The sequence below is a fragment of the Zonotrichia albicollis genome, chromosome Z, assembly GCF_047830755.1.
Source record: "Zonotrichia albicollis isolate bZonAlb1 chromosome Z, bZonAlb1.hap1, whole genome shotgun sequence".
Lineage (NCBI taxonomy): Eukaryota > Metazoa > Chordata > Aves > Passeriformes > Passerellidae > Zonotrichia > Zonotrichia albicollis.
Window position 1 is genome coordinate 86,704,626 of NC_133860.1, and position 12,214 is coordinate 86,716,839.

The 12,214-nt window shown below is 42.6% G+C and overlaps 1 protein-coding gene across 6 annotated transcripts in view; it reads right to left on the minus strand.

Annotated features, from left to right (window-relative positions):
- Positions 1 to 12,214, minus strand: part of RASGRF2 (Ras protein specific guanine nucleotide releasing factor 2) — a 128,285-nt gene that overhangs the window by 17,553 nt on the left and 98,518 nt on the right. For all 6 annotated transcript variants that reach the window (XM_074532303.1, XM_074532302.1, XM_074532301.1 and 3 more), the window contains exons 18-19: positions 11,149 to 11,255; positions 2,257 to 2,369 (exon numbers count right to left, since the gene is read on the minus strand). In XM_074532303.1, coding sequence (XP_074388404.1) covers positions 2,257 to 2,369; positions 11,149 to 11,255 — 220 coding nt within the window. The remainder of the gene's footprint in view (positions 1 to 2,256; positions 2,370 to 11,148; positions 11,256 to 12,214) is intronic.

Here is a 12,214-nt window from a genome sequence, read left to right on the forward strand (position 1 = left end):
TGTAGGGCAGAGCAGGTTCAGTCCTGGCTGACCTACTGAACCAGCCAGGGCACCAGAGCAAAGCCCACATCATCACAGCCTCCTCTGCACCACGGCAGCACCTCTGCTTGCAGAGGAAATGTACAAAGAGTTGTGCTCCTCTGGCCCTGGAAACCCACCAACCGCCTGGACTCCTGCAGTTGTGCTCTCAGAGAGGACACAGGCAGGTCAGTGCCACCTCTCCTGACTCTGTTCATCTCTGAGCCTTCAGAAACCAGCTCCAGAATTGTACAAGGATGTTTGCAACCTGCCAGCAAGGCTGAGCCCCCTGACAGAAGCTATTCCCCCATTTCATATCCTGATTATTGCAAAGTTCAATTGCCAAAGAGCAGCTGGCCCTGCCTCTGAGTGCACCAGCAGGCTGAGGAGCAGAGGGACCCTTGGATGCCCCAGGACAGAGTGCTCAGTCTCAACAGGGACAGCAGGTCCCTGCTCCCACCTCGAATAAAGCTTATTTTTAAAGCTTTTCAATATTTCTATTTGAAGAATGTGCAATAAAAATTAAGGACTGTGGAAGAGCAAAGGAACGTGCACTCCTGTGTCAGTATCACGGGTAAAGTTACACACAAACAGCTGCTGATTATTCCTTATATCCTATAAGGATTATTATATCCTTATGGCCTGTAAAATTATTCTTTATATCCTATAACTGATTACTCAATTAGCTGTATAGCCTTGCTGAGAGCCTGTGTCTCCAGCAGCAATTACAGTGTTTTGTTAAACTCTGGAAATCACTCTTAATTATCAGACATTTCCCATGGGTGATCTGAACACCTCCCCCTTCCAGTGAAAGGGTGAGAAATTGTATTGAAATTTAATTCACATAGAAGCAGGATTGAAATAGTTCACATCAGGCTGTCCAGCATCTATGTCTGTTCAGCAGCACTGCCAGCCTTGAAAAGCAATAAAGGAGTTTTTAGCCAAGGCTAAAACAAAAAACTCTTTTTCCTTTTTTTTTTTTTTTTTTTTGCTTTGAAAAAAACCCCCATAATTTAGAGAATGATCAAAGATTCAATCTGAATTTTTGAAAAATTTGTAAAAATGGAAGTATCTGATGAACTGTATTCACTGGAGGATCAGACTCCGTGCTCAGTAATCAGTTCTAGGAGGGGAGAGAGGACAAACAATAACAACCATTTCCCAGAACAGCAGTAAAAGGATGCAAATAGAGACAATTCATTCTTTACAGATAAATATACAAAGGTTCATTTTGTTCATTTTTTGATGCACCTTCTAGTGGAAGTTGGCTCATTTGAAACTGGGTAGAAGAAACTGTTGTATGGTGAAGGCCTATAAATCCATTACTCTCAGGAGCAGACCGGGCTTGTTTTAAAACATTTCCTTAAGAAGCTGAAAGTTTTAGGCTAATTTTACCCACTGTGAGTAGAACCTTTGCTGTCACAGACATTATCAAAGCCCACATCATCCTCATCCTTCTGGCTCTTTTGACTTGCTGTCTCTTCCAAAGAAATTTAAAACAATGTTTTTACTTGGAATAGCAGCACACACTGTATTATTAAAAGGAGGATTATTTTTGTTTATGTAAGAAGAAACGTGGCTTTAATAAGAACTTATCTGTGTTTTGTATCTTCTGTTTGGTATTTGTCCTCACAAGTGATTTTTTTCAGACCTTTTTTTTCATATATCTGTTGGAAACCTGTCAAGTGGTCTTAGAAAACTCAGTCATACTCTATTCATTGCACACTTATTGGTTTACCTGCAGAATACTTAGATAAATGTTAATAAAGCATACTGTAGATTTATCTGTGTTTTTCATGATGTTTTATTTTAATCACTCCTTAGTCTACAGATGTTTCAACTAATTTATTCATTTAATCATAAATAAATAATGTATTTATTATTATTAAGCAACCTAATTTGCTTAATCTTTACATGTTTACTGCTGCACAAGATTGCAGAACAATGGACTTGAAACCAGTGGCTGTAAAATATTCACACTTTGCAGACAGAGCTGTTTTCAGTCATACTTGAGGGCTGAGCTCAAGGCTGCCAGCTGTCCTGCAGCAAAGCTCTCCAATGTAGGTATTTTTATGAATGAAACTTAAAACAGGTTCTGCTTTATGGCTCATAAAACACTTAGCAATCCTTCTAAATTAAATACTCTGGAGGGAAACCCAGCCCTGTGAATTCTATGATACACAGTATGCCTCCCTCTGTGCTACAGTTAATATGTGAAATAATTAGAAATGCATTTACCTCAGTATGTTTGCAGTGGCTTTCCTTTCTTGTGGCAGAAGGTCAGGGTCTCTCAAAACTTCCTCCAGCAAATTTAACACATTCATTTTCAGCTCGTTGTTCAGCTCAAAATCCTGAAAATGAAAAAGGTTTTACTACCTTTAGTCTTAACAGCATTGAACAAACAACTGAAAAATTATATTGTAATGGGTCTGCCCTTTCTTTTTCGATTAGGTTTGAATTTTTTGTTTGTTTTTATTTTTGTTTTACTATTACATTTGAAAATATTTTGAGAAAGCTGTGGCACATAAGTAAACTGGCCACAAAAGTAGCATCTCCCAAAGGCTGCAATTTTTCTCCTTTTTGAGCTTTGCCTTCTGTGTGGAGACAGGATGATCAGGGAACCTTCCTTTTCTGAATTATCACCTGCTTGAGGATGTTGTGGGTCTCGGCCCGAAGCAGGTGATAATTCAGAAATTCACTAAATGATCTGTCCCTGCACTGAAGAACCTTGGCATTTTAATGATCTCTGGGGCAGGCTGATACCTGATACAGGCCTGAGATTCAGGGACACGCAGCAACCTGATCTCAACCTGATCAGATCTTATCTGATCTCTTATCCCATCTGATAAGATCACTTATCTGAATTTGGAGAAATCAGACAGTATTAGACAATCTGCAGACACAGGACGTACAAGCTCTGAGATGGGAAGTTACAGGCAACTCTTGGGGTAGACTCCCAAAACTCTTGTATTCAGCTGTTCTATAGCATTTTGAAAGGAAAGCAAACCCCAACCCTTGAGCTGCCTGGTGCACCACAGATGCTCCCTGATAACCCACAGCTGCCTGGTGCACCACAGATGCTCCCTGATAACCCACAGCTGCCTGCAAGCAGGGCCACGTGCGTGCAGAGCTCCCTCTCGTTTCCATGGCAACAGGAGGCACAAAGTTACTGAAAATGGACAAGATTTGGCACCTCGGCACCAGAGCATGGTGTTTTACTCCCAAAAAAATCCCCACAGCCCCTCCTGTGGTGAGGGGCTCTGGAGACGTTGGCCTCAGGGAGCAGCAGAGCCAGCCCAGGTGAGCACAGCTCAGGTGAGCACCAGAGCACTCCCACAGCCACCAAGACAGGTGTGATGCCTTGTTCAGGCTGCCCTGGAACAGAGGCTGGACGGAGTTCCAGAACAGAGCAGGGATTTATTCAAAGGATCTCCTCCATGGATGCACCTTGGGCAGCACCAGAACCCAGCCAGGGCTGCACCCAAAATGAACCCAAATGGTCACAAAATGGACTCAAAATGGCCCCAAAATGCACAAGCAGGCACGGGGTCTGTCCCTGGGATCAGTTCTGCTCCATTTGCACCTTGCAGTTCATTGTCCCATTCCAGCCTTAGCCCAGGCAGTCCCACCCTGTTTGTTTTTCTCTCTCCAGCCCACGGGGTTTGTGCTCCTGGGCTGAGATTTGGGTCAGTTGTTCCCAAACTGGAGCAGGAATTGTTTTGTCTCCCTGCTCTGGACACAGAGCTCACCATGCCCTGATATGGAGCCCAGACCCACACACTAAAGCAGCACAGAATCTGAAATACAGAAAAGCTAAAACCTGAGGTGGAGCCTCATTTGGACATGGGAGGCAACAGTTCAGAGCAGAAGAGGAATGAGTGCTCATCACAGGACGTGCCACAGCCACGCTCACAGCATTTCTGAGGAAGGTTATTGCTCCAATGTCAGAGCAGAGAAGAACAGCAGATTTGCCTTTACAGACAAGCTGTGGGTCTGCTGGTGGATAAAACCAGCACTGGGAGAGAAAAGAAACCATGGGAAGGATTCCACTGATTGATGAATGCAAAAAGAGATTTGCCTATACAAACAAGCTTTAGGTTTGATGATAAATGAAATTGGACATTGAAAGGTGAAAGAAACAACAGGGAAGAAAAGCCCCTAAATTCCATAAGAATTAAAAATGAATAGGGAGGGTTGTACATTAGAGGGAAATCTTTGGGATCAGGTGTTCTGGGAAGACTGAACCTCTCAAGTGCCTCAGAAATGGGGAAAGAGAGAAGGGAAATGTGGCTGTGAAATTGGGATAAAAAGGAGGCTGAGTCCTCCAAAAATGTGAGAGACCCCAGGGGATGCCCCATGGCCTCTGCCTTTATTGGAATAAAGCCAAAGGATTGCTCTGTCTCCTTTTTGGACATCAATCTCTGCTGTTTGTGGGTTAATTTTCCTAACAGCACTCAGACATCACCTGCTCTGGGCATTTCCCTCCTATTACAGCACCTCCTCCTCACTCCTCCAGAGTCTCCTCACCTGGGCCTCAGCTAATTAATACTCTGGAACTGATAAATATCTGTGTCTTATTTTTTCTGGAGATATTTACCCATATTTGAGGGTGTTGGAGAACAGGAAGCTGGGGTATCAAACACTCAGCTCAAAGCCAAGAGAGAATTATTGCAGGGCACTGCACTCTGTTTTCTAGAGCACATTTTGTATAGCCATGCTCTGAAATGCCTCCCTTAGGAGCTGTTTTAGCTGTTTGCAAGGAAAGGCATGAGAGCCTTTTCTCATATTTGGGGCACAGAAATGAGACTAATTAGACAAAACACAAGGAATGTAACTAAACTACATGACAGTAGTGTGCACTCCAGTGGTTTCAAAAAGAAAATAATCTGAAATATAAAACTATCAAAACTTAGTGAAAGGAGAAACCTTGAGTCTGCACAAGCCTAAGCAAGCAGTGTAACTAATGAGTTTTTCATGTGCCTCAGTGGCAGACACTGTGTGAAGGAGGATGGTATCTCTGCAGCCTGTGCCACAGAAATATCCCCAAAGGGCAGAATCCCAAATATCACCCAGGAGGTGACACAAACCCCATCCTCACTCAGCCCTGCTGGGTAAAACCCTCGGGCAGATCATGTCATCCTGGCCAGCATTCCATCTCCAAGCACAGCTTTCAGACCACAACTGGTTGATTCTTTTCATTACAAGACATCTTCTCTCAGGATGACTTTTTTTTTTATTGAAAACACACCTATGACCAAAAATGTCTAGAATTTAAAAAGTTCTTTCATTTGCAAATAGGATCGGAGAACCTCGCCTATAATTACCAGATTCAGCCAAACCAAAGCATTTCCAGTTTTTGTATGGTTACCTACTAATTCTTACAAGATTTAATAATTTGGTCATTATCATTAAAACTTGTTTTACTGAGTAATGTCCATAAGATAGTTGTGCTGGAATTGCTGGGGAAACTCAAATTTATGGTTTTCTTTTTTAAAGTAATGTAATCTGTTTCTAATAGTGTGATGAGGGGGAAAAAACCCTATGAATAAAGGTGGGAATCAGAAGAAAAATTAAGAACTAATCTCTTCCTCTAGTGAAGGCTATTATTTAAATGAAACTGAGATTCCAGTGTGATGAGGCATATATATTAAAAAAATAACAGGGAAAGTATTGCATTTAAACACATACATGCACTTAACTTTTGTGGAGAAAGGTTGAAAGTTTTGTATCACAAGAATGACACAAACACCAAAATACTTAGCAACCAATTTTAAGTATAATTTAAAAATAACTAAATAACTCTAAATACATGCAGAATATCTGCTGTATTATGGGTGTCACACATGAATATTCATCTGTTTATACTATAGGACAGTTAGGCAGGTAGCTATTTATGGCCTTAGGTACATGTGTATCACAGCTCCCTACATAATTTTACACCACTTTTTTGACTTCTAGTTCTAATTTATGTCTCAGAGAAGGAATACAGTTGGTCAGACAGGAATCCTTCAATTTCCCAGCAGCAGATTTCAATCTGACAGAGGTTTGGTTCTCTATCAGAGGGTCACATACCTGTAATACATTTCAGAGTCTACAGTAGCCTAAAGATTTGTGGGTATTACTCAGATTTCAAATCATTGGCCAGAAGAAAAGAGAGGCCAGGAGAGGCAGAAGAAAGCAAGGGGGGGAAAAAAAAACATGCTAAGATGCATTTTAAACTAAAACCAGTAGATTTACTGTAGGTGGTTTACACAGAGAATATATTTTCAAGATCTGACATGAGCTCAGTAAAACCCCAGAAGCTTTTCCTCTCCCTTTTCTTTAAGTGTTCTTCAGTGAGAGGAAACATTCTGCACCTAAACAATGTGGGGAACTGAATAATCCAGACAGGTAAAATGGAGCTAAAACAGTAAACATGATTTATATTTGTGTAGGGCAATGAGAAGAACTACAAAAGAACAGGAGGGAGGGAAGAAAGAGGCAGGAGCAGAGAGAGATCAACTGGATGACTTTTCGCAAGCAAATTGGAATATTTTTAAGTAGATGGGGATTGCCTTACAATTTTCCTATAACTGTCCTCATGCCAAAAAGAAAGCAGGTAATTACTCCAGTTGCAGCAGATGAGTGAGTCCTAATCTTGTGCACAGGAGATCAAACACCATCAGAGCTCAGTGAAGTTACTCACTGCTGCAGTCTTCCACTACAGTATTTCATTTTTGAAGCACAAAAACACACTTCACCTACCACACACAATTGTGTTGAGCAAAATCTGTGTAAATTCACACGCAACAAAACACTGGCACAGGTGGAAGGCAGAGATAAATGGAGTCATAACTTGCTTTCAGGAAAATCATCCCTGAGCTTAAATAAGACTGGCTTACTTCAAGAAAAAAGCTGTTTCAAGGCAGTTTTGGGTCCATTTGAAATGTAGTCAAAATATAGTATATCTTGCTAAGTGTATGTATGGCTGAAATGTAGTTTGTTAATATTTCTACAATTCACTTAGAATAAATTAAACAAATATCTTATTCATTACTTTATACCATTTAATATGAGGTAAGTGGGGCTCATATAATAAATTTTCTATCTATTTTTTTATTCCAACGAAATGGAAAGGAAGTGAATTGGCCGATTCATGTGAGCTAACACTATTTTTTACTGACTGCAATCACGTTTTCAGAGACAGCGCTCTGTCTCCAGGAGTTGTCCCCATTCCCCAGGTGCTGTCAGGAGCTCCCAGTGGCAATGCTCCTGCTGGAAATTCACCACATCTCCGTGGGGATGGCGATGAGCACAGGCTGCACTGGGGCTGGGCAGGAACCAGGCACACACCATGACCTGTATGCCCAAATATGAGCCGTGGTCCTCTTCCCAGGCATTGTGATCACTCTGTAACTGTCCTGGGTTGTGAGATATGTGTGTGCTCCATTCCCACCTGTCAGAGCTGGGGCAGTTCTCTGCTGTCCATGGGGCAGTTGTTCTTTATCTCTCCCACAGCCAATCCTCCCTCCAGGAGCTCTCTGCTGTCCGTGGTCCATTCATCATTAATCACCTCCTGTTCATGGCCCATTCATCATTAATCACCTTCTGTCCGTGGCCCATTCATCATTAATCACCTCCTGTCCATGGCCAGGGAGTGTCCCTGCAGGGCCGATCCAATCCCAGCATCCCGTGGGGAGATGCCCCGCCCAGGGGAGGAGCCAAGCATTCCTCCCTGGATCCAATCTGAGCTTTGGGACACCCCAGCAGCCTCTGCCCCCTGCACTGCCAGAGGAGCAGCTTTCTGCTCCCTGCATGGCCAGAGGGAGCCCAGGCCCATCTGCAGCAGCCCTGGAGCTGCAGAGGAAAACTCCCCCCTTGTGCAGGATCCGTGCTGCAGCAGAGCCACAGCTGGCACTGCAGGAGGGCTGAGCCCCCTGGGATGGGGCTGGGACACCCCCTGGCACTCAGGGGGCAGTGACTGTGATCACTCTCTCAGTTGTTTTATTTCCTTTTTGTACTATTGCATTTGTATTTTTAATTTTCCTGGTAAAGAACTGTTATTCCTGCTCCCGTATCTTTGCCTGAGAGCCCCTTCATTTCAAAATTACAGTAATTCAGAGGGAGAGGGTTTGCATTTTCCATTCCAAGGCCGGTTCCTGCCTCCCTCAGCAGACAGCTGCCAGCTCACCCAGGCAGTGACTCACGGACACTGCTGGGCAGCCAGGAGGCTGTGAGAGAGCTGCTGCAGCTGAGAGCTGCAGAGAGAGCCCTGGGAAGAAGCCCTCAGCTGCCACTCAGAGCTGGGGACACTGCAGGGGCCAGATGTGAAAGGTCCCTCCTTGGACAAGCCCCACTCCAATCTCCTCGCCACAGGAGCTGAAGGAGCTTCCCTTTGCACCACAAGCGTTTAGATAAAAAGCAAGGAAGCATTGCTAAACAAAACAAGGCTGCAAGACCTCACTTGGAAAATGAAACTCATACTGAGACTTTGTGCCCCTGGCCTCTTTTGCCTTCCTATTTTCCCACATCTGCAGGAGCTGGTGGGAGTTTTATCCTCGTGAGCCCTTTCTGTCCCCAGCAAGGCTTCTGCTCCCTGTGATCCTCGGCCTCATCACTTGTGTGTTCATTGTTTGCAACAGGAGAATCCTGCTCTGCTCCTCGCAGTCACATTTCAAAACCACAATGTAAACACGAGCTTTCTGCTGTTATTTAGGGCAAAAAGAAAGATTTTTGCTGGCATGCAGGTGTCTGAATGAAAAAAAAAAAAAAAAAGAAAAAACCAGATAAAAAAGGAGGGCTATGGAATAAAAAGAACAGAAATGTAAACAAAACAATCTGGAATACCTAAAGCTACCCTTCATACTGTGCTGGTTTTGGATGACGAGCAGCACAGGTTTGGCTGCTCTTGCTCAGGGTGGTAAAAACAGGGAAGTATGTGTCACCTCACCTGGGGATGGCTTGTTCCCAAAATTTTATCTCTGCCTTGACAGCTCCTCAGGACATCCATTAGCTCCTTGTGCCCTCCACAAAGGGCTGCAGGTCTGGCACTACCATGTGTACATTTACGTGAAATATAAGTGAGGCTTTTATAGTGTATAACCCATGTTTTAAGAGCAATTAATTCTTTTCACAGAATTGTTTAGAATGATTTGAAGATAACAAAACCATTTTATGAAAGCCCATCCTCACTGAATAGGCCGATTCATTAATTTTAATGATTCTGTTTTCTGCTCACAGACAATTCTACATTAAATGCTGTCCATGCAAACATCCACTTGTTTTCATTTCTTTTTACTTATTGTGTAAGCTGGATTTTTTTTTTCCGTTGTTTTGATTTTTTGTTTTGGGTTTGGGGGGGGGGTTGTTTTGTTTTTGGGGTTTTTTTTGGGTTTTTGGTTGTTTGGTTGTTTGTTTTGTTTTTGTTTTTGTTTGGGGGGGTTGTGCTGTTGTTGTTTGTAATTTTTTTAGAATAAAATCTGCCCTTTCTTTTGAGACTCAAACCTGCTTTTGGCTGCTCATGAAGATGAAGGAAATCTCAGCCAAGGTTGCTGAGTATCCAGAGAGCAATGCAAATACCTTGAAAGGTATAAAAGTTTTTGGCAGGTCTGTTGTTCTTTAAGAATTTCAATGCTTACATTGTTTTGTCATTTTGGAAATTGAATCAGGATTCCCTCACCAGACACTGGTGGCTCAGGATCTGCATTTTGTGTCGTTACTGTAAAATAAGCTTGGAGCTACTGCTCTCCCAGGACCCCACATCTTTACTGCCAACATTTCACATTGTTTGGCCAGACAGTAAATCTTCACTAGTCCTCCTTAAAGTAATCCTGTCCCATAGTTTTTGGCAGCACCTAGTCAGTCTTTTCTGGTTTGCTTGGGCCTGTCCTTTCTCTCTCCCTAGTCTCACAAGTAAACAACACAAAAATCTTATTATATGCTCTGCTGCTGTCGCATTTCTTACTTTCCATGCCAAAGCCCTTGCATTTTGGGTTATTTGCTATATTGGAAGAACAATGGACTAGAAGAACTAAAGAATTAAAATCTGACACCTTTGCCATGGAAGAAATAAATGGCAGTGAGAGACCAGGGAGTGCAGGTAACAGCTTCCACTTTGAAAATGCACAATGAACTATTACTCATTATTTTTGTCCTCTTCATATTTTTACTGGTATATTTATAATACCAATTGTAAACATGATGCAAAAACAACCGCAAAAAAATTCAGTGAAACTACTTGTAGTCATTGCCTAACATAGATAAAAGTTTCCACATTTCCACAATCACATAAATTTTAATTAGCATAGAGGATCAGCTCAAGTCATAGAAGACATTTAATATGAACTGGAACACAATAAGCACCTAGAGTAGCACAAAACTGTAATAAAAGTCTGCTGCCACTTCAGTTACAGCTCAATATTTGCTTGATTCTGAATTTAATTTAACAGGGAGTCAAAACTCGGTGTCCATAGGCTGCTCCCAGTAACTTGAAATGATTAATCACTCCTGTGATACCAAGACAGATTTTAGTAATCTCTTCTGGGCTGTTCAGCTTTTCAAACAAACCAATCTTCCCACTTACACCTCTTACTGAGTTAATTCTCTAGCAAACTTAGCCTCTATGAAAATTAAACCCTTTATATGGGAAAAAGGGAATTGATTTCACATGAGAGAGTTTGACATTGCTGCAGTTAGCTTTTGAGATTAAGTATCCTTTATTAGCAGCCTGAAGTGACAAAGCAGTCTGTAAGTGACATGAAGCACCATCTGCACAGGGTGTACAAAAATCCCTCATCCTTCCTTTCTTTCCTTTTCCCTTTCCTCTTCCTGAACTTCCCTTCCCTATTTTCAATACTCCTCTGCATCCATGTCAAACTCTCCCACCACATTCCCCACCTGACAACCTAAAGGATATTTCATCTATGATATTACACAAACCTCTCGTGTTTCTTGCCCTCCCTCCCCTGCCAACACCATTCTGCCATCACAAACCACCGACACGATTTCCCGTGAGCAATCCGGCGCGAATAAATAAACGGATAAAGTTGCGCCTGAACACAGGAGCTGTTTACCCCAGACAGAGCAGCTGGGCAGGGCTGCCCGTGGCAGGAGCAGTGTGAGCAGCTGAGCCCTGTGAGTTGGAGGGGGTACCTGTGAGTGTTTGGAGACCCAGTGGCGCAGCACGTTGAGGACGCGGTTGGTGGCGGCCCTGCGGATGATGAACTCCTTGTCGCACGTGCGCTCCGAGTTGTTGAACCCTGCACACAAACAAACCCACGCTGCAGTCAAAGGGATGGGGAAAACTAAAAGTAAAATTTAAGTTTAAAAACAATAGAGGTGACCTGGGTAAACCGAAGGCTAACAGGATATTTCTGTGCAATAAAAGGAAAGGCGTCCGACAGGTGGTGAAATGTGAACATCTGTTGTTATCTTGTTGTATTTCATATTTCTAGAGTCCTATATTGTTGCAATCATATTTCTAAAGTCCTGTACCTTCTCGGTGATATTTCTCATGGGCAGCTCCTCACAGCACAGACTTCTTCCTCTGCTTGTTGCTGCTTCTTAGTCAGAGCTCCTTCCAGGCTCTCCCTGACCAGAAAACCCAGCCCCTTATATCCTAGATGCCTTCAGGAGCCACAGCTGCTGCTCAATTAAGGACTTCGCAGCTGTAGCCCATTTAGAACAACTAGGATTGGGGCACAGCCACTTACACAATACAGATATTTACTAGGACTCCTATTATATTACTATAAACATCTAGAGCAAAGAAATTCTGCAGCATCAGTGCAACACAGCACAGCACAGACACCTCCCAGGGTGAGCACTCAGCTTTAGAAAGGTGAAGAATAATTGCCTGTGCAATTAAATTTCAAGGCCTCCCTTCAGCATGGAAGAAATAAAATAAAGTGTATGAAGAAATAAAGTGAATGAAAAACCTCTGAAAACAAAGGAGGATTTTATTTTTTTCAGTATGGAAGACATTTACAGCAAGGAAAAGGACCAGACCAAAGCTAGGCCTGTAATCAAACAGATTTGAAAAGTCAGTATGACTTAGGAAAGGGAAATAGGTAAATTTCAAAACTAGTAAAGAACAAGGAGAGGAGAACAGTTTAAACACAGAGGAGAAAAAGGTCAGCGTGAGAAATCTTCCTTCTCAAGAGCAGTATTCTACAGGCTCGAGTAATCAACACGTCAAATAAGTTATTTGGGGTTTTTT